Source organism: Porites lutea, chromosome 1 (genome assembly GCF_958299795.1).
Source record: "Porites lutea chromosome 1, jaPorLute2.1, whole genome shotgun sequence".
Taxonomy (NCBI): Eukaryota; Metazoa; Cnidaria; class Anthozoa; order Scleractinia; family Poritidae; genus Porites; species Porites lutea.
In genome coordinates, this window is record NC_133201.1 from 59,922,863 (window position 1) to 59,941,403 (window position 18,541).

The following is an 18,541-nucleotide window of genomic DNA, read 5'->3' on the forward strand; positions in this document are numbered from 1 at the left end:
TCCCGGCTAACGTTTTGAACCAAAGGAATTTTTATTAAACGTTTGACTAGCACAACTAGACTGACAAAAAGGAGAACTGACAATTGAAAAATGAACAGAATTTTTGCCATGTTGATTGTCGTAGAGATAGGAGAGCCCATATTTATAAGTTACATTTGAGTACTCAAATATAAAACCCGGGCCCGGTTCCTCGAAAGATGGTTAAGTTTAACCCAGGATTAAGCCAAATTTTAAGCAAGGCTCTTCTTATATAAGAACACGTAACTCGAGATTACAAAATATCGTTGTGCCGGCCTTACTTCGAAAAAATAAATGATAACTCAAAATGTTACTCTAAGCAATGCATGGGAAAGTAAATACCAAAAGTGGAACAAAACTTTAATCGTGGATTAGTGCTAATCGGCCTTCCAGGAACTGGACGCCGTAAACTAAGGCGTGTTCTCTTTCTTCAACTATTCACAGTTGAGGGTGGTTCAGTTTACTGTACTTGATCACATCTCAGATATCTACAATCTGGCATGTCACCGGACAGTCCTAATAAAATCTGTTCCATTGTATTTTGCCCCTTTTCCTTCTTACACTGATTTTTAACAAATTTTCTTAAGGTTTCTGGATTATCTGTTTGTCTCCGTATGATTCCCGGTCTTTGAGCCTCATTGTTGTTGTTGTAGAAGTCGTTTGCAATCAAGGTTTCTGTACCTCGACGAAAATGTGGTGAACTCGAAGAACTCACTGTCACAGACTGCTTCCGAAATTTCGGGCTTGGCTTCGACTCACCAAAATGTTGTAAAGAGAGCCTCCTCATTTTTTCAGCTGATGCTTGAATTTCAATTTGCCTGATGAGAACTTGCTCAGCCATTTTTTCTTCCTTTTCTGTAATCACAGATCCTTGATGAGATTGCGACGGCATTTCGGGAAGACTTCGTGGTCGTCGTTTAAGCCCCATAACCCGATTTCTTGGCATATTTGGGGGGGTGAGTTTGGCTAGTTTAGGCAAAGCTATTGTAGCGGCATCTGTTTCCACGAATGCTATTCTTGAATGCTTTTTTGACATAATTGGTCCTGGAGTATAGCATTTTCGGTAAGTAGGTTTTTCTCCAACACAACTGTCGCTGTACGTTCGGCTGCTCTGAGGTCTGGTGGGCTGTGACATAGTCCTTCTTCTAGGGGTGCTCACTTTAACGCTCTGTCGAATGTCTTTTCTGTCGGCTACATCTGACTTCAAAATCGAAGGATTTTTCGCTGATACGACTTGTTTCGCAAAATGACTTTTCTGTTCCTGTTTGTCACAACAGGTAACGTCTCCACTAAAATTTACTTGTGATAGGTTTCGTTGCGACATCAAGTCGCTTACTAGGGTAGAACAGCCGTCTCCATCCCTGTCCAGCGAGATATCAAAAAGAAACATTGAGTCAGAACAATTTTCTTGATACTTACAACCAAAGTATAGATCGTCTTTGCTGGCTTGTTCCGCAAAGGAGACACCTGATGAAATTGACTGGTCCCGTGTTTGCTCTGATTTAAACAAATCTAGCACCTTTCGTCGATCGATGTCAGTCACGACAGCTACGGAATGCCTTCGATTTCTTTTTTTCGATTTATCGATTGAAGAAAAGGCGCCGCCCGAAAAAGTACTTTCGTCTCCTGTCACTTTGTCTTCGAATTTTGACGACACACAAACACGAACCACTTGTCCAGGATTGTGCTCCTCCACTGAACAAGATTGCCTTCTAAAAGAGCTTTTGGTTCGTTCCACACCAGAGGCGGTCAGTAAGTTACACTTATTTTTCTCTTGATTAGTTTCGTTGTTCTCGCTAACATTTATGTCTACAAACTTTGAAGAGCTGACTCTCTCTGGGTTTTTGTAGAAATTTCGCGAGTACTTTTCTCTACGAATCTCAAACAGTTTTTGACGAATGCATTTCTCCTCTTTCTCCAAAACTTTTATTTTATTGTCCAGCACTTTGTCTTCCATAACATTCTTCCGCGATGCAAAATCGCCCGATTTTTCAAGTTTGATAAAACGGAATGTTCTGCGGTGATAACTCATAGCTTATTATCACTCTGGTCAGGAGTCTTTAGTTACAACTTGTACTGTACAGGTACTATGACAATTTAATATAACACACTTTCAACGAAAATCCATAACTGTGCTAATCTTTTAATCGCCTAAATTGTTCTCATAAGAAAATCAAGCCTGTCTCAAGGGCATTGATAACGATGCAATGTTTGTTTAGTGCCTTTAAAATCAAAACGAAGAAATTGTCGCTTCCCTTTTATGTTCAAAAATACCTTGGCGCGGAGAAAAATACATCAACAGTGAATTGTTTTCCGTGGACAATCTATTTACATCATCTTTTGTACTAGAAATTAATGAGTTTGGGTTTTGTGTCAGTTTATTTAAAATAATCACTTTTAACTGGGGTTAGCTTGTTTATTACAAATATATTCTATTTTCCAGTAAAAATTTAGTACCTTTTACACATCAGTCATCCTTCATTTATCTTTCTTTGCGTGTGGGGCTTCGCGTGCAGAGCGGCCTATCTGGTCAGCTAGTCACAATGAATACTTTTCATCTCTATTCTTCTGCTGTTTGGCAACAAAGGTCTCAATAAAACCTTCAGTTTTGTAATTAAGAACAACATTTAAGTAAAGCAAAACTGAGACCGGAAAAAAATATTTATCGGAATATGTGCGTTCAAAACTATTTCAGAAAGAAAATAGCTTCATTTCATCGCCACGCCGATACTTGCTGGTAAGATCTGGCAGATATGATTCGATAGAAAGTGTTTGATTAAAAGCAATAGGTGCATAGATGTCCTATAAACTTTTTTCTATATGGCCGGCTTTTTCATGTCGGTCTTGAAAGGATTATTTACAACTACAACAACTTTATTGACTTTATCCTCGACATGAAGATTTCAGTACCAAAACAATCAATATAACAACAAATGAAACAAATTAAAACTAGAAATACGTATCTCGCGATAACCCTCGCGAAAGTCGGTTTGGTAACGGCACTCAAGTTAAGCCCTGTCGGTCGGGATTACGAACTGGATGGGTGACCAACCGCGAATATCGTCTTAAGTAAGAGAGAAACGAACAACAACTATATATTGAACATTACCATAAAAAAAAATTACTTGGCTATATGTGCGGCTTCTACGCTAATCGTACGTCAAGAAAGTTAAATTAGAGTTTGGATTTATAACGATTTAGAATATTTCAACATAAGAGGCACTACGATTTATGATACGGTTTTCATCGCACATAGACATAACATATAAAAATAGTGCCTTGCAAGAGATTAGTCATTGAAATCACTTGGTTACCATCGTAAATTACACGCGTAAAAAATGTTATTAAATCGAGCACATAATGACATTACAAACGGTATGTGCACATGCATTTGGCAGAAGCTACTTGCTTCTAAAATTACTGAGCAGAGAAAGATCTACAGGTTGAGTCTAACTTCTAGCAGGGAAGAAGTGTTTGAGTACATTTGACTCGATTATTATTGTAATTGTTTTTATTGAATTATATTGTATCAGACAATTTGTAAAATCCACAGTACACTGATGTGTCTTCTGAAACGACAACTAAAGCTCTTGATATTTCTTACCCCCCAAAACTCTTGGAGACGCGTTAAGGGAGTTTTGCTTTTCAGATAGTCTTCGGCTCCTTCTCAGGTAAATTAAGGTATGAGCCCCCAATTATTCAGTCAAAAACGGTTTTTTTCAACTACGACCCAGCCCCCCCAAGGCAACATTATCCCATCTAAACCCCTTCGCTTTTAAATATATATAAAAAAAGCATAGAAGTGATATATTAAACGGCCTTAACATTATGCAGCTGGTAAAATAGTTGAGGACACACTAAAAAGTGTTGTCGTTTCAAGAACAAGCTTTTTCAGCCGATGAAGGTCACGTGACCTAATTTGCATGATTTTAAAGCATGAAATTGGCGCAAACTAAAAATGTGTGCAGCAGGCAAATTTTATGTGTCTACATCTGAAGTTCTTAGATATTGAACGGGCAAGGGCCACTTTCAACACACAACACGTGAACTCACAATCAGCAAATGTTTTACTATTAACAAACCAAGAAAAACAGTAAATTCCTACAAAGAGCGAAAAAATAATAGTTACAATACAGAAAAACCACTTTAAGGCGACTGCAAAATGAAATTAATGAAAAAACGATGAAAACGAAGCTGCTTACCAAATGCTGAGGATAACAGAGTCGGTGGTCAGGGCCACCGAGGAAAGAGATAATCTACTTCGACGAATGATGTTACACTAATAGACACGTAAAAAACTAGTAATAAATAGGGGCCAGATAACAAACTATAACGAAATTTACATACAGCACGTAACAAAGGAGCGTAATTAACAAAATACCGGAGAGCGAAAAGTAAAAGAATACACGATAACAAGTAAGTGAGAACCTGACCAAAAACAAAAGGAAAAAAAAATTTGCCCCAACAGATATAGACCACCCCCATTACTTTTGAAGTGAGCAAATTGAGGCTGATTGAATGAACAAAAAAATGCCAAAGTACACTGAAACCTGCTGAGTGTTGTTGGTCATGTTGCTCTGTTGACTAGATTGCCAAAAATCTGCAAAAGGTTTCTACGCCTGCGCAGCTGCGTCATTCGTCGCCGAGGAACAGTTAGCTGAATCTCGTGCCCTGAGGGGCTCAATGTCTTTTGACAATCAGTTAGGATCAGGGTAACAAATGTTCTTGCAACGAGCCAACAAAATTAGAAAACCTGCGATTCACTATGTAAAGAAAAGGGGAAAAAGTTGAGTAATAATTCTAATTATTTACTTCTTATGGTGAATTTAACGGTTGTTCTTTGGATTGTTTTAATCTTTTTCAGTAAAGCAACCATACGAGTAACACGTCTAAGGCAGTTTCATTCACTCCCGAGTACTGTCTGCACTATTTTATGGACTGCGTCGTGGTGACCTTGACATTAGAGAACTTAAGAACCACGACGAAATTCACGACGACGACGTCTGTTGACTGGGAAAAGACTGGAACGAGAACGTCAGTTTCGGCGGGAAAAAGGAAACTTAAGATGCAGTGGGTCGGTAGGTCGACGACGACGACACTGAATGTAAACACAAATGTAAAACTGTGATGTTCGTTCGCACCAAAGTTTTTTGCAATGTTGTCTTTTAAAACAACGCAAGATCTTATTTGTTGAGCCGTACGTCTAATTTCATTGACGATGAAGAATGTTTTACGTTGTCTGATCTAGTCGAGTGGAAAAACACCTACTTTCCGTACGAAATTATTCAACTTTCAACTTGAATGAGATGACCGAGTCCCAGTGTCTGTCAGAGTCTAGATTTCGAAAAAGAGACATTCTGATGTTATAGCTTTTTTCCATATAAAGGTTATTTCCTCTTTTTTTAAGATATGTAATTTGCCTTACCTAAATACGTACAAATAAATTTACCACTTACGAGTTCGCTCGCTCGGCCTCCACAGCTGTTGTCATTCCTTGAAGTAAAATTAATTCATTAGTCGAATTTTCAATCAACATCGCTTGTTAGGGAAAAAAGGAAGTGCAACGATACCTGGATTTACGAGGAAAAGAAAATGCAAAGGACTTAAAAAATCGCTCAAAACAGTGGATTTATACCTGCCGAAGCTTGTGGATTGCAGGACGACGTGATTCTACTTTGTTTGGCGTCGTCGACGACACCACGACGACGAAATTTACTGGTTGCGCTTGCGCAGTACTCTGTAACTCACCTCCGGTCGTCGTCGACCAAGTGGTCTTCGTGGTTCTTAAGTTCCCTATTTTTTTTAGGAATAAAGTTGAACAAGCCTTATTTTGTATATAGTTTGTTTTTTCTATCGTTTCGCCTTAACCTCGTTCCGAGAGTCTTCCTTAGGGAAAGGGACATGAGAGACCTGTCAATCATGTTCCAAATGCCGCACTCGAGCTTCATAATGAAATAATCATAAAATCGCTCTATTAAGAAAACACTTTAACAGAATTACAACTCGTAAATAAGTAGGGTGTTATATTATATAAAAAACAACTCTTTGTTTAAAGATCGCGCTCGATTTTCTTCTGTTGCTGGCTACCGGCTGTTACTTCTGCCGGTGGTCGCATAATACTCTCAATATCAGAGAATTCCGATTTCAGTTACTGTTAAAAGCAGGAAACCATAGAAAGAGTCCACATCTTATCTTAGGTGCACATCAGCTTATGGTTGCCTTTTTTTTTATAACCTACTGTATGTATGAGTGAGGTTAAAACGCAAAGCGGACCTTTGCCCGCTCTGATCACACCCTCCCTCTATATATATATAGTTCTATTAGAAGCCAAACTCTGCAAGCATGCCGGGCATGAACGAACCATTTCCTTAACGGCGCTCAAGAATCAGTAAAAGTCAGGGGAGGAATCCTTCCTAAGGTTCGAATGCTTTTGAAATATAAAGAAATAAATTGATAGCCGAATTGAGAGAGCAAACGAATCACAACGACATCACTTAAATGCAATGTAATGGGACTCTTTAAACGACATATTCATTACTGAATTACATGAAATTAATATTGTGGTAATATTGTATAGTTCTTAGCTGTTATCTCGTTAGCCAAGGATGGTATTATGCCTCTAATAAAAAGTACCGCGGACTGAAAGCCTCATCAGTCAATAACTCCCCTGAAGCCGTACTGCAGGCGTAATTCTATAGATCTTGATGACGTATTTAAATACTGTGTATTATTAACTGTGTATTATGATTACTGCTTGCACGGCTGCGCGGTTTGGTCGCTGCAGAATCAGTACAGTGTGCGGTAGGTTTACGTTTTTTTCTCAGCGGTCCTCGGAGTTAGCTGACAACAAAAACTGATAAAGTAAAACTCAATGATAATCTGCGGTCCGTGAGAGGGGCCATGTTTATTCTCCGCAAGGATAATCTACAAATCCTCTTTTCGGTAACCGCTAAATAATCAGTGGAAACTGAGCGATCGTCAAATGAATAGTGTACGGCTTTTAGGGTTACAAGTCAGGAAAATCGTTCAAAACCTACTTATAGACTAATTGCACTGTGAAACGGTCATTTAGCTAAAATGAAACTTACCGTGAACTTCACGTTTTTTTCAGCTCGTTTTTAAAATCTGTTTTCGTTGGCATAAAAATGATCCTGAGGATGGAATTTAATTTCTGCCATTAAACTTTTGAGGGTCGTTAACCGAGTTGAAAGAGACATTTTAAGTTCTATGTATCCCCTAATGTATAAAAAATAGAAGCACAAAAAAAGGGCTCCCACCTCTAAAAATACCTTCACGTTTTAGGGGTCCTGGACTTGTGATAACCTGCGATCAGGAGTTTTCCTTTAGCCGTTTTTTTTTTCAGGGGTATGTAGAGGGTATATCTCAGTCTTGGCTCCTGACTTGCAACAATTTGATTGCGTGAACAAAACGTTTTTAAATACGTAGTTGTCTTTGTGGAACTCTATAATCAACCAAGAATTTTGAATAACAAGATCTAAACAAAGCGCAATATTTGTAGCCAAATTGTAACATATTCCTTAACCTTCACTGCATGCGGTTTTTATGATTTGTCTTGTCGGCGGACCCTTTTTCGAACTGAAACCGTGTCAGGAAAAAAGTACTTTGACTCGGTTTTGAGGGCGATGTTTTGCCGACAGACTAATCTGTGTATCATAGATAGTAATTATCCTCCCGAAAACAGTCCTCTAAAGGTTGAATAAAAAATTCTGCTTTTCTAATGAGCTCAAAAAGTGATACTGAAAAAAGAAAGATTTATCTGTTACTAATTTAACTATAAGTTTTTTAAAATCTAACAGATGTTTTTCACCTAACCCGCAGGACATATTAAATAACTAGAAAGTAATGCAGCCCGGCAACGTCCATTAATCTCCAGCCACTTAAAAAACCGTATGGTATAATCCTACCCAGCAAAGACTGTGACGCACATAATTGTTTCTCAGCCGTTAAGCCAGGCGAGGGGATCTTTTTGCATTCTTTGATAAATAGCGAGGCTAAACGAGAGGCACTCGGACTGACAAGAGTCGAGATATTTTCAATTTGAGCTCGAGTTAGAGACACCAGTTAGGACGCAGGCAATCCGTTTTTAACTGAGCGAGATCAGAAGAATGAGCACTTATAGCTACTGCACTTTTTCATCAAAGTTTTTTCATCACGGCTACAAAAAAGAGAAGAAGACGACTACATGGAGAGTAGACAAACTCAGTAGATATTTTAACAGAAAGTTCTTAGATCACAAAATATGTTTGGTGAAAGCTTCTACTGCACATTTTGTCAGATTTTGATTGAAGAGTGTCGGGCGAAATGTGAATCTATGTAAACTCTCCACTATTTTTTTCATTCGATTCATCGGCAAGAGTCTCTTTGTTATACATTCCTAACGTCTGTCCAACTGTCCAAAAAACATATGGCTTAAAGATTCCATAACTGGACAAGGAACATCTGCATGATCCCACATTTCGTCCCAAAACATCGCCAACAGTGAGTTTGTCTAAGAGGTCTCGAATGTTTTTTAAGCCACTTGTTTCCCTGTAACAATATTTTGAGAGCGGACAAAACGGTAAGAGCGTGTTGAAAAGAGGTTTTTGCACCGATAGATCGAGTCCGTCAACAATTTGACACCCTGTTTTCCTCACGACAAACCATTATACCATCGATTATCACTCCTGCGCCAACCAAATCAAACAAACCATCGATTAATGACTTCAATCGTACAACTTGCCGACAAAACATACCGCCAAGGGTAAGAATCATAACTCCAGGAATCAACACTCAGCACTGAACGGTTTTTTTCTTAAAGTGCAATCACTGCTACATTGTCTGAAACGTATCATAATTTTTTAAAATGCTTTAGCCGCTTTCGATTTTTCATAGAATCCCGACGCACAATAGAAGTCATCTGGAAAAGCATTTATAGTCTTTATACACAGTGCGAGCATCGTCCCGAGTACCTTAGACTTGTAGGTCATTATAAAATAGGGAAAAATAACTCGCATTGCATAACTACTTTTCTCCTTATTACTATAAGTTTCCGTAAACTGAATAAAACTTTATGTTAAAACGTAGATAATTTGCCGTAAAATCAGCTGTTCACATGTGATGTTTTCAAATTATCGCTTTGCCAGCTGTCGATCCATTGCTGAGCTAAAACAGTAAAATACGGGACTCGTCATCGCTCAAGGAATGTTCTCGGCTGTCTGTTTTGTCTGGCTAATTACGGTAAACACCGGAAATTTCCCGCTGGAAAAATGCTTGCTGATTGGAGAACCACCGGGCGATAAAGGTCTCGTATTCCTACGCTCCCCGGGTGAATACTGCGGCTCTTTGATGAAGGACATGTTGTTCGTCATAGGTGTGTTTGCTGGTATTTCCGAACAGAGTGATGACTGTGGTATAAAATAAATCTAATTATCACGGTTAATTGATATAATCAGGAGATATCCTCCGTCATAAATTAGACACATCTTGTAATGTCATTGCCACTTTCGAATCCGACCCTGTGAACTGCGTTTGACAAATCCTTGTAAAGCTTAGCTGTCATGAATCCGGTAGGAGCGCAAGCGAATGGAAATCTCTCTTCTCGTGCTAACGCCTTTTCAGTTGAATCGCTAATTTCCTCCGAGCAAACAAACCAACCTACACTAACAAGCATGGCTGAGTCAGGTGAAAGAAGGTCTCCTGATAGTTCTTGCCAAGGTTAGATAACTAAACAATCAGGTGGTCTCACAAGACACACGCGCACTTATAGTCAATCCTGTATAGTTGTACCCACTGTACATAAAACGATTGATCCGCATTGTCTTTTCTTCATCATCAGATCTAGCAACGGACGCCTTAGATTCTATGCAAGCCATGCAAAACAGCGTTGAATCTACAGAGACTTTGGAGGGCGAAGACATCACTATCGAGCTGCAAATGAGAGATCTCTGGCAGCGCTTCTATGAACTAGGCACTGAAATGATCATAACGAAAGCCGGCAGGTAAGATAACCGCTTTTTAATTTTTTGCTTCTTAGGAAATAAATATGGATTTAAAAAGACATTGTTTCTAGGCCGGTGTCCACTCGTGGAGGCAAAATGCAGGAAACATCATTAAATCACAGTATTACTGGCATTTATCTCTGAAGGACTTTGATGAACGTGGCGGAGTTGGCGTTCACTAATTCACGTAACTTTCTTGTCGATGTTTGGTTTGGTGTAAGACTGGCTGCAAAGTTCATAAGGTGTTCTTCAATCCATAGCAATAAAAATATTGGTAGGGAAAAAATGATACTGAATTGAAAGAATATAATTTGTTGACTCTTTAATTGTGAGATTAGGTCGGAAATTGCAGGGATTTCTCAATTTAAACAATTGATAAGCACCTATAACCTTTTCCGTTTCAACAAATTATTTTTTGTGCTTCACTGCTCATTCCGATCGGGTGACAATAACTTCTCATGACTTCTGCCCAGGCTTACAGTCAACCTACTTATAAAAAATCGAGACCACAATATAAATTTCTCGAAAAATCGGCAAAAAGAGAAAAAATATGCACCAGCTTGCTATGGATTCACTCACGGAAATTCTTAAAGGGAATGATAAACAAAAAGGGACCACTTTATCCTGCTTTATCAAGTACGTTTTTGAATTATCAGCAAGTTAACTGGTTTATATAAAGAGTAAATTGCAAATAAATTCATTTTCCATATTTTTTCCCTGGGTAGAAGAGTAGAAACATTGTAGAAGGGAATTAATAGTGGACCATAGTAGGCAGAGGACTCACTAGTAAGAAAGTGACGAAATATAACAACTAAAGTACAAAAAATAACAATGCAAATTGTGGTTTTTGATAATCATGTTTGCGCTGTTAGAAAAATAAGATTACTCTTTTATACAGTGCAACCCAGGTCTTCCCAAATCACTCAGGAAAATTACTTATCGTATCGAAATCTTCGTAGGAAAAATGGTTTCCTCTATTGTTTTAAATGTTACACGTAAATTAATAATCGTTTCTATTTTTACACCCTTTTATCAGCAGAAACGATTAAATCGCATGATCTGCACTCCTACTGGAATACTTCACACTTCAAAAAAGCTGTCTTATTTCAAAATGTGAAAAGATAGCCTCAAAACTGTTGATCAACTGTTAGTTGAGACATTAGAGCCAGTTCTAGTCTACTTAACTTCCTTCTTTACTTTTCCTGTAAAAATACAATAAAAATATATGGTGGCAACTATGTTCTACGAAGCTGAAAAACGGAATGTGTAGGCAAACAGGAAAGCATTTTCTAATTAAATAATAAAGGTCTTGGCCGGCACAGCCACAGCAGAAGACATTTCAAGTGGACAAGGAAAATTACATTATATGGACATCATGTATATAGTTACCCGTCGACCCTTATTTGGCCATGCAGTTCCTTCGGTGGGAGACACCTGGGGCAAAGAAATTAAATCGTTGCACTTTTTACAGTAGAATAACCCATGATTAATAAAATCACTTCGCGCGGTTAAGCGGCATTGATGAAGAAGAACGAATGCTCGCCTACAGTGTAGAAACTTTAGGTCTGAGACATTTCTTTTAAACTATTTTCTAGTATTTTGTTCAACGCTGTTACGTTATTGTGTGACTGAGTATCAATGCGGTATTTCGTCATTGCTCATTGCAAGATAAACACGGAAGGAATTTCTTCATAAGAAACATAAGCTTGACGTCCAATGCATTTTTTATTCATTAGTAATATCTTTTATCACGAAGCACATTTCTCGTAGTTATCAATCAATAATTACCCTAAAGTCATACTTAACTTATTGCCTTTTTCCTCTAGTATGCGCCTTTTTCGCCACCCCAATTTTCATCGGCGTACCTATGTTTGTATTTTCTATGTTAAAATCAGTGGTAGTAACTCTTAGAGCCCTTTTCCTTAGAAACGCTTTTCCTAATGTCTACTTTCTAACATGCAAGAAGCTTTCCTTATAGCTTATTTTATAAGTTTGATTGATTCGCTTTCAACTTTACAGGCGAATGTTTCCCGCCATACGTGTTAAGGTAGCAGGACTGGATCCCAAAAGCTGCTACATGCTGATGATGGATGTTGTACCGTTGGACAACAAGCGTTACAGGTCAGCCGGCCGGCACTGTGCATGGCATGCAGCGACCGATCATAGCCACTTGCATGAAGAGTGCAACTCTTAAGAAATAGAAATCAATTTATGTACTTGTTTGCTTGTTTATAAACTGGTCATACTTAAGGGATTTCATGATAGAGAAAGTCATCAGGCTATCTAGTCATCAGACTTATTAGTCGTGGCACCTTATCGTTATAACAACAAATTCTACCACATGTACTAGTAACTGGTCCCAGAATTCCATCCTTAGGAATCAGACTCTTAACGCAATTGTTTTTGTTGTTTTTAATGATTTGTACCAGGAACAGAATGCTTAAAATTTGAAACACTATTGTCTAGGAAATTCAAATCCTTTTGCTTCAGTGATAAAACGAACTTAATAGCAGAAATGTTTAGTAGTTTAATAATAAACTGCTCGTAACTGCTCCAGGTATCCCCTAACGAACCTAGTGTATAACCTCACTCTTAATGAGTCTCTCGAGGATGGAACACACCCCTCCCCCAATTCGGTGCTTGAACGACATGGTTTTGTTACACCTTTCTAAAGAATAACGGGATTTTGGTCTGCAATAGGTATCGACTTATACCTGTTAAAGTCAGGCTTTTTACTTTGAGGGCTCCTTTTTTCCCGTTGTATGTTCATTTGCTGATTTTCTTTCAAACAGATATGCATACCACAGCTCTAAGTGGGTTGTGGCGGGAAATGCAGACGCACCGATGCCAGGACGCGTTTATATTCACCCGGATTCTCCCGCGCTTGGTGAGGAGTGGATGAGACAAGTGGTTTCATTCGATAAAGTTAAACTGACCAATAACGAGCTTGATCAACAAGGACACGTGAGTAACCTTCACCTCCTGGTAAAATGGCGCGAAAAAAAATGTCTCTATTTGAAATTGTTAAATTTATCCCGCATTTCTGTGTAAAGTAGTAAGTGCTGGTTTTGATACCATGGTCCTCTTTCAAAAATACTCTTAATTTTTTTATTTTTCATCTTGTTTTTCTTCTTCTACATCTTTTTCTTGTGATTATTATTATTATTATTATTATTATTATTAGTAGTAGTAGTAGTAGTAGTAGTAGTAGTACTAGTAGTAGTATTATTATTACTCACGTAGAAGGCTTCTCTCGCGATTTAGTTCTTTCTTAACGTCTGTTTTCAATTACAGCATCCAGACAATCATAAAGTTCGAGAGGAAAAAGGAAATAATGATAAACAAATTAAAAAGGTCTTGATTGTTAAGAAAATTCTCCTCGTCATAGGAAATGTACAGAGAATATACGTATGGAGAATAAACATAGTGATATTTCATTAAGACCTTGAGTTCCATCGAAGCCTAGATATCTCACCAAGAGGTTGATCTTTGAATTTGCTTTTCTTTGTGTTTTTATAGATTATCTTGCACTCGATGCACAAATATCAACCTAGAATTCATGTCATAAAAAAGAAAGATCCCACAGAGGCCACCTCTTTAGACATGGAAAGATCGTCGGCATTGAAAAAGACTTTTGTTTTCCCAGAGACCGTTTTTACAACAGTAACCGCCTACCAGAATCAACAGGTATGTCGTAAATGACAAGTCTGATAATCAGTTTTTCGTAGTTTACAACTCCACTCTCTTCTCAATTCGTCTTTTCAAATCTCCTTTTCGTGATCCCCTAAGGAAAACCTGATACTGAGGTTATAGTACATCACTGTCCCAAACAGAAGCTCGACGCTTTTTGCGTATTGTTAATTAAATTGCGTAGAGTTAGTTAAATAGGGTCGAAAAATTGAATTAACGGTCATCTTAAAAGAGATTATTTAGCTGGTGTTGCGATCGTTCCCCCTTTGCGAGGATGAATCAGTGCCAGGAGACTTAAACCACGGTTCTTGTAAGTGTTACCGGTGCTAAGGTTCAGTATCAAGTCCAAATACTGCTACCGTTACTAGAAAATAAAAAGAGAATCAGTAAAATAAAGTCTAACCTCTCAGTCTATATTGGACACCGCTCTATTATATTAAGGACAGATTATTGGTCAAGGTACAATACTTCACTATTTCTCATCTCTTTAATGCGGACACTTAACTCTATTCCTCTAATATCCGTATCATTAGGAAGTCTGAGACTGGCAATCCTCCATGATGAGCATTAAATGACTTTATATTTTCGACTACAGAGAGCTTTACCCACAAAAAGCTGCAATTATTCATGATCAGTCGCCTTAATCAGTATATAACTAATGATCACAGCTTGACGGGTTTCGGCTCTATTTTGCTACTAATTGCAAAAATATATGGTAAAAACAGAGAAAAAGGCCATTAAAAAGCTACCTTGACCCTCTTTATTCCTCAGCCGACATCTCGGGACAGAAAGAGGGCAAAAACCGACAATAACTAAAATAATCGATCTCGAGGGATTTAAAAAATAAAGAAAAATAACTTGCATAGCCGGCGGTATTGTTTATTTAAAAGCGGAGTTTTAAGTAATTAAACGGCCCATTTTCGGCTTTTTTTGGCATCACTTTGCCATGCACTTGCAAGCAAACAACGCCGACGGCTGTGACAAGGAATTTGAACATTCCTTTTTCTTAGCGATTTGAGTAAGATTTCTGTTTTTTGCATTAAATATTCACTCTTGTGTGGGCAGTTCCCTGTATATAAATTTTGTCTGTTGTTTCTTTTCTCCGAAATTGCTGGAGCTGAATACACCAACCTTATTTTGCCGTTTAATGACTCTTAACCATTGTCATTAAGTACACTTACTGTCGGCTATTAAAAGCTCTAAAACCTGGTGAAAGAATTAAAATAACAACTCCGCGCAAGGCGGACAGGATGTTGTCCTTTTAAAGGCGCTAACAATATGTTTTTATAATTCACTCTCAGTAAATATTCTTTGACTGAAATTGTTAGCATTCTCAACAGTTCGTTGGATATCACTTACTTGCTGATTGCGCAGTCGATGCGCCGATAATGAAAACGGTCCCTTTGAACTCGGAAACGTTTTGCATCTAGGCGTTTTATAATGATCTCAATTAGATCTTATTTGTCTCCTCGCCGCCTAGTGAATGACAGTCATAGTGTTATTTCAAGTCACGTCGTGTTCTAAATACACGGAAAAGAATCTGGAAAAAGGGACAACTTTAAAAACGCATGCGCTATTTTTCCAATCTTGGTTCAAAACAAAGATGATGTAAACTGTCTGAATAGTAACTATTGAGCCAATATTGTCATGCGTATTCTTTGTGCCTTCATGTTTGGGAATAAAATGCTAATTAAATCAGTAATTTTCAGTTCAAATCTTTGATTTGTACATTTTTATTAAAAGTTGACCGGTTGTGATCGGTCTCTTTGGAAATGAATCCCGGGAACGAATTTCGGTTAAACAACATTTGAAGTAGCCTGTGAAACTAAACATTTTAAAACATTTGCGACAAATGCTGTGTGCCGGAACGTTTTACACACGATTAGCTCTCAGTCTGGAAAGAGGGTCGCGTATCTTGAATTCTGCCTAGTAAGTAAATTAATATAGTATTCTGGTGTCTTTATTTCAGATAACTCGTTTGAAGATTGACTCTAACCCTTTTGCTAAAGGATTCCGAGATTCTGGTAGAGTAAGGTGAGAGGACAGTGGTAAAGTTATTTGAGGGGGACATTGGGGGGTACCCAATACCGCAATACAGTAAGGAAAATTGGCATATACCGAAATACCGTGTCGAAAATCGACGAAATATCTGAATACTGCATTTATGATTGGTCACGCTTACTTCACGTTGTATCCATCTCGCGTGTTTTTTATCTCAAGCATGTATACACCAGAAATCAACCTCAGCCTTCGCGAGAAAACGGAAGATCTCGAATTGGTCGGTACAACGATCGAAAAGCCAGGTTATTGAATTTCATCATAAAGTAACCGTCAGAAATTGTGTATTCATTTACCGTTAATTCTAAAGTCTTCCAAATATTCACCTACATTAGCCAGGAGAGGCCAAATGAACAGTACTGCAATACCGTGAAGGATCTTCTTTTACCGAATACTGTTAGCCAGAAGGATGAAAAGCCTCATACCACAGGGCTGGATGATACCGCAATACCGCACATTAAAATCAAAATTACCAAAATACCGCTTGAAAAAAAAAGCTCAATAACGCAATACCGTAAACACCATGTCCCCCTCTTATTTAGAAGCAACTAAAAAGGAACGTATCTAGTTTAGACACGTCTGATGTATCTCATAATATATCGTACAGGAGAAACTCCAGAAATTCAGTTTTTTCATTTTTCTCGAAGGTTTCCCTTGGTGAAAGAAAGAAATCAATTAAAAAGCTATGCCTTTCGTACTACTTATTTCTGTTATTGGTATTATCTCAGTATATATATTTTTTTCAGAATATTCCAAATTAGAAAAATATTTAATGTGCGATATCCAAGTATCTATACCTATGTGCCTAAATTAAGGCTTTTTTTTCGATATAGTACAAGGTATACTTAAGATGTTGTGTCCATAGCTTCCTAAAATAGAAGTTGGCATGACTTAAGTTTAAGAGATTTCAATGAAATATTTTATTATCAAAGCTTTATATGGTGGCAGGGTCCCAAAAATAAGATTCGGCATCGATTTAGTTGAAGTGTTTTAAATTGATTAACAGAGATCCCATGGAAGAGATAATGCAAGCTTACTCGGCTGCTTCAGCTTACTACAGACCTCCTGCAAGAGCTCTTGTGTATTCGAATTTCGGAAGAGATGAACAGCTTAGTCAAGGTAAGTGAGGAGGATTATTTACCTACTACTGTCAATCTATTTTAAGCATTCCTGTAGTTTCAGAGGCTTATGGCGGCTAGGGATGAACAGATCTGGTCTTTTCTAGACTTGAGGGGCGAAATGTCCAAACAGGGAAACAGAAAAAACGTCCAAACGCGAAACAGCGAGAAGCAAGGAGAAACGGCTGTATTCGCAGGCTAATAGAACGATGGAAAGGCATTACCGTAAATAATAATAATAAAAAAATGAACAAATGATAACTTCAGCTCAAAATTATAATATCCTACATCAAGATTAATTTCAACTCAACTGAAAATTTACAAAGTTCGAGCAAAAACTCATCCTCATAATAATAAAACTTTATTTATTCAGCGCCATTTCCAGCTATGTTCGATAGCGCTTTACTGTATACCCAGTCTTTTATTCTCTAACAAAATGAGTTGGGAAATTAATTGGCATTAGGAAATAAGAGTATCGGGAATTAGTCATGATTTTGCTATTTACTTTAGCACTTGGATTCGAAGTTAACTGTGAGAGACAATATCTCGAGACAAATATAATTTAAAAGCTATTGTACAGTTCATGGGTTACTAATCTACTTCAACTTTGGCCATCTGATCGTCCACAGTAGACTTTCCCCTTGTTTCATATTAAAAGTACTGAATTTCTAACCTCGTTATAATAAAAACGGATATTCCGCTAAAAGGCTTAACAGCATTCAATCCTTTTGTTTTAGTAAAAGGATGGTTTGTTTAAAGTTTCACAAGCCATAATTTTATTGTTGTAGATCAAAGCCCTTGTTCTCAACATGCAGCGGTAGCATCTCCATATCAGAGTGTTCCTCCTATCAGTCCAACCCTGTCACCACAAACTTCACCAACATGTACCTCAAATAATGCTTTCACTGGCTATAACGGACATGCGTGTTTATCGTCCATCCCACACGGAGCTATGGTAACCAGTCAGTATCAAATAAATCCTTACTGCGCAGCTACAGAAACATATGGGACTTTCAGCCATGTATTTCATTCACCGGTATCGCCGTTTTCACCGTGCACAGCCAGTGGTGTAAGTAGCCAATCGGAGAACATGATTCCAATTAGTCCGATTTCTAATCACCCGACCAATGGATTTCAGACAAATCACTTCACTTCTGCGCATGCCTTTACGGCGCATACCGGATAAAATTTGGACGATAATTCATCCTCGAGGTCCAGACACAATTCCTTTCAAAACAAGGTCAAATGCAAACTTTGAATGTGAAAATGAGTTCTTATTGAATTGTTTGATGTAAATAATCTTATATATGCATAACACAAATACAGTGGAAGCTCTCTTAAGCGGACACACTCGGGACGTGAAAAAGGTGTCCGTACCGGAGGAGCTGGCCGCTTACGGGAATGTAACAATGCAGAGTTTGTATGGGAGTTAAGAAAAAGGGAGTTTTGTGAAGACGGCTGTGAGTAGAGCTGTCTGCTCACGACAGTGTCCGTTAGGAGAGCTTCCACTGTATCAGATCTGTACAATTCTAATAATCAGTATCCTGTTGTAGTTCATAGGAAAATCAGTATCTTGATGTGATTGTGGTTTTGTTAGCATATTAAACGAAATAAAAAATTTCTATTCTTTTATCCTTTCGATTAATATGTCTGACCGCG

The 18,541-nt window shown here is 38.0% G+C and overlaps 1 protein-coding gene across 1 annotated transcript; it reads left to right on the forward strand.

The window, feature by feature from the left end:
* The first annotated feature begins 9,470 nt into the window (after positions 1-9,470).
* LOC140940801 (T-box transcription factor TBX15-like) lies at positions 9,471-18,495 on the forward strand. The gene is made up of 8 exons (XM_073389767.1): positions 9,471-9,732; positions 9,854-10,016; positions 12,036-12,137; positions 12,809-12,980; positions 13,536-13,703; positions 15,676-15,740; positions 16,771-16,883; positions 17,671-18,495. Exons 1-8 carry the CDS (start codon positions 9,576-9,578, stop codon positions 18,066-18,068), a joined length of 1,338 nt encoding a protein of 445 aa, XP_073245868.1. The 5' UTR covers positions 9,471-9,575; the 3' UTR covers positions 18,069-18,495.
* Positions 18,496-18,541: the final 46 nt, after the last annotated feature.

What these genes read in the sequence shown, in the direction of transcription:
- LOC140940801 (XM_073389767.1), top strand. Translation starts at nt 9,576, where the DNA reads ATGAATCCGGTAGGAGCGCAAGCGAATGGAAATCTCTCTTCTCGTGCT. An exon ending in TTGGACAACAAGCGTTACAG is followed by an intron (nt 12,138 to 12,808) that starts GTCAGCCGGCCG and finishes TCTTTCAAACAG; the next exon opens with ATATGCATACCACAGCTCTA. An exon ending in AGCTTGATCAACAAGGACAC is followed by an intron (nt 12,981 to 13,535) that starts GTGAGTAACCTT and finishes GTGTTTTTATAG; the next exon opens with ATTATCTTGCACTCGATGCA.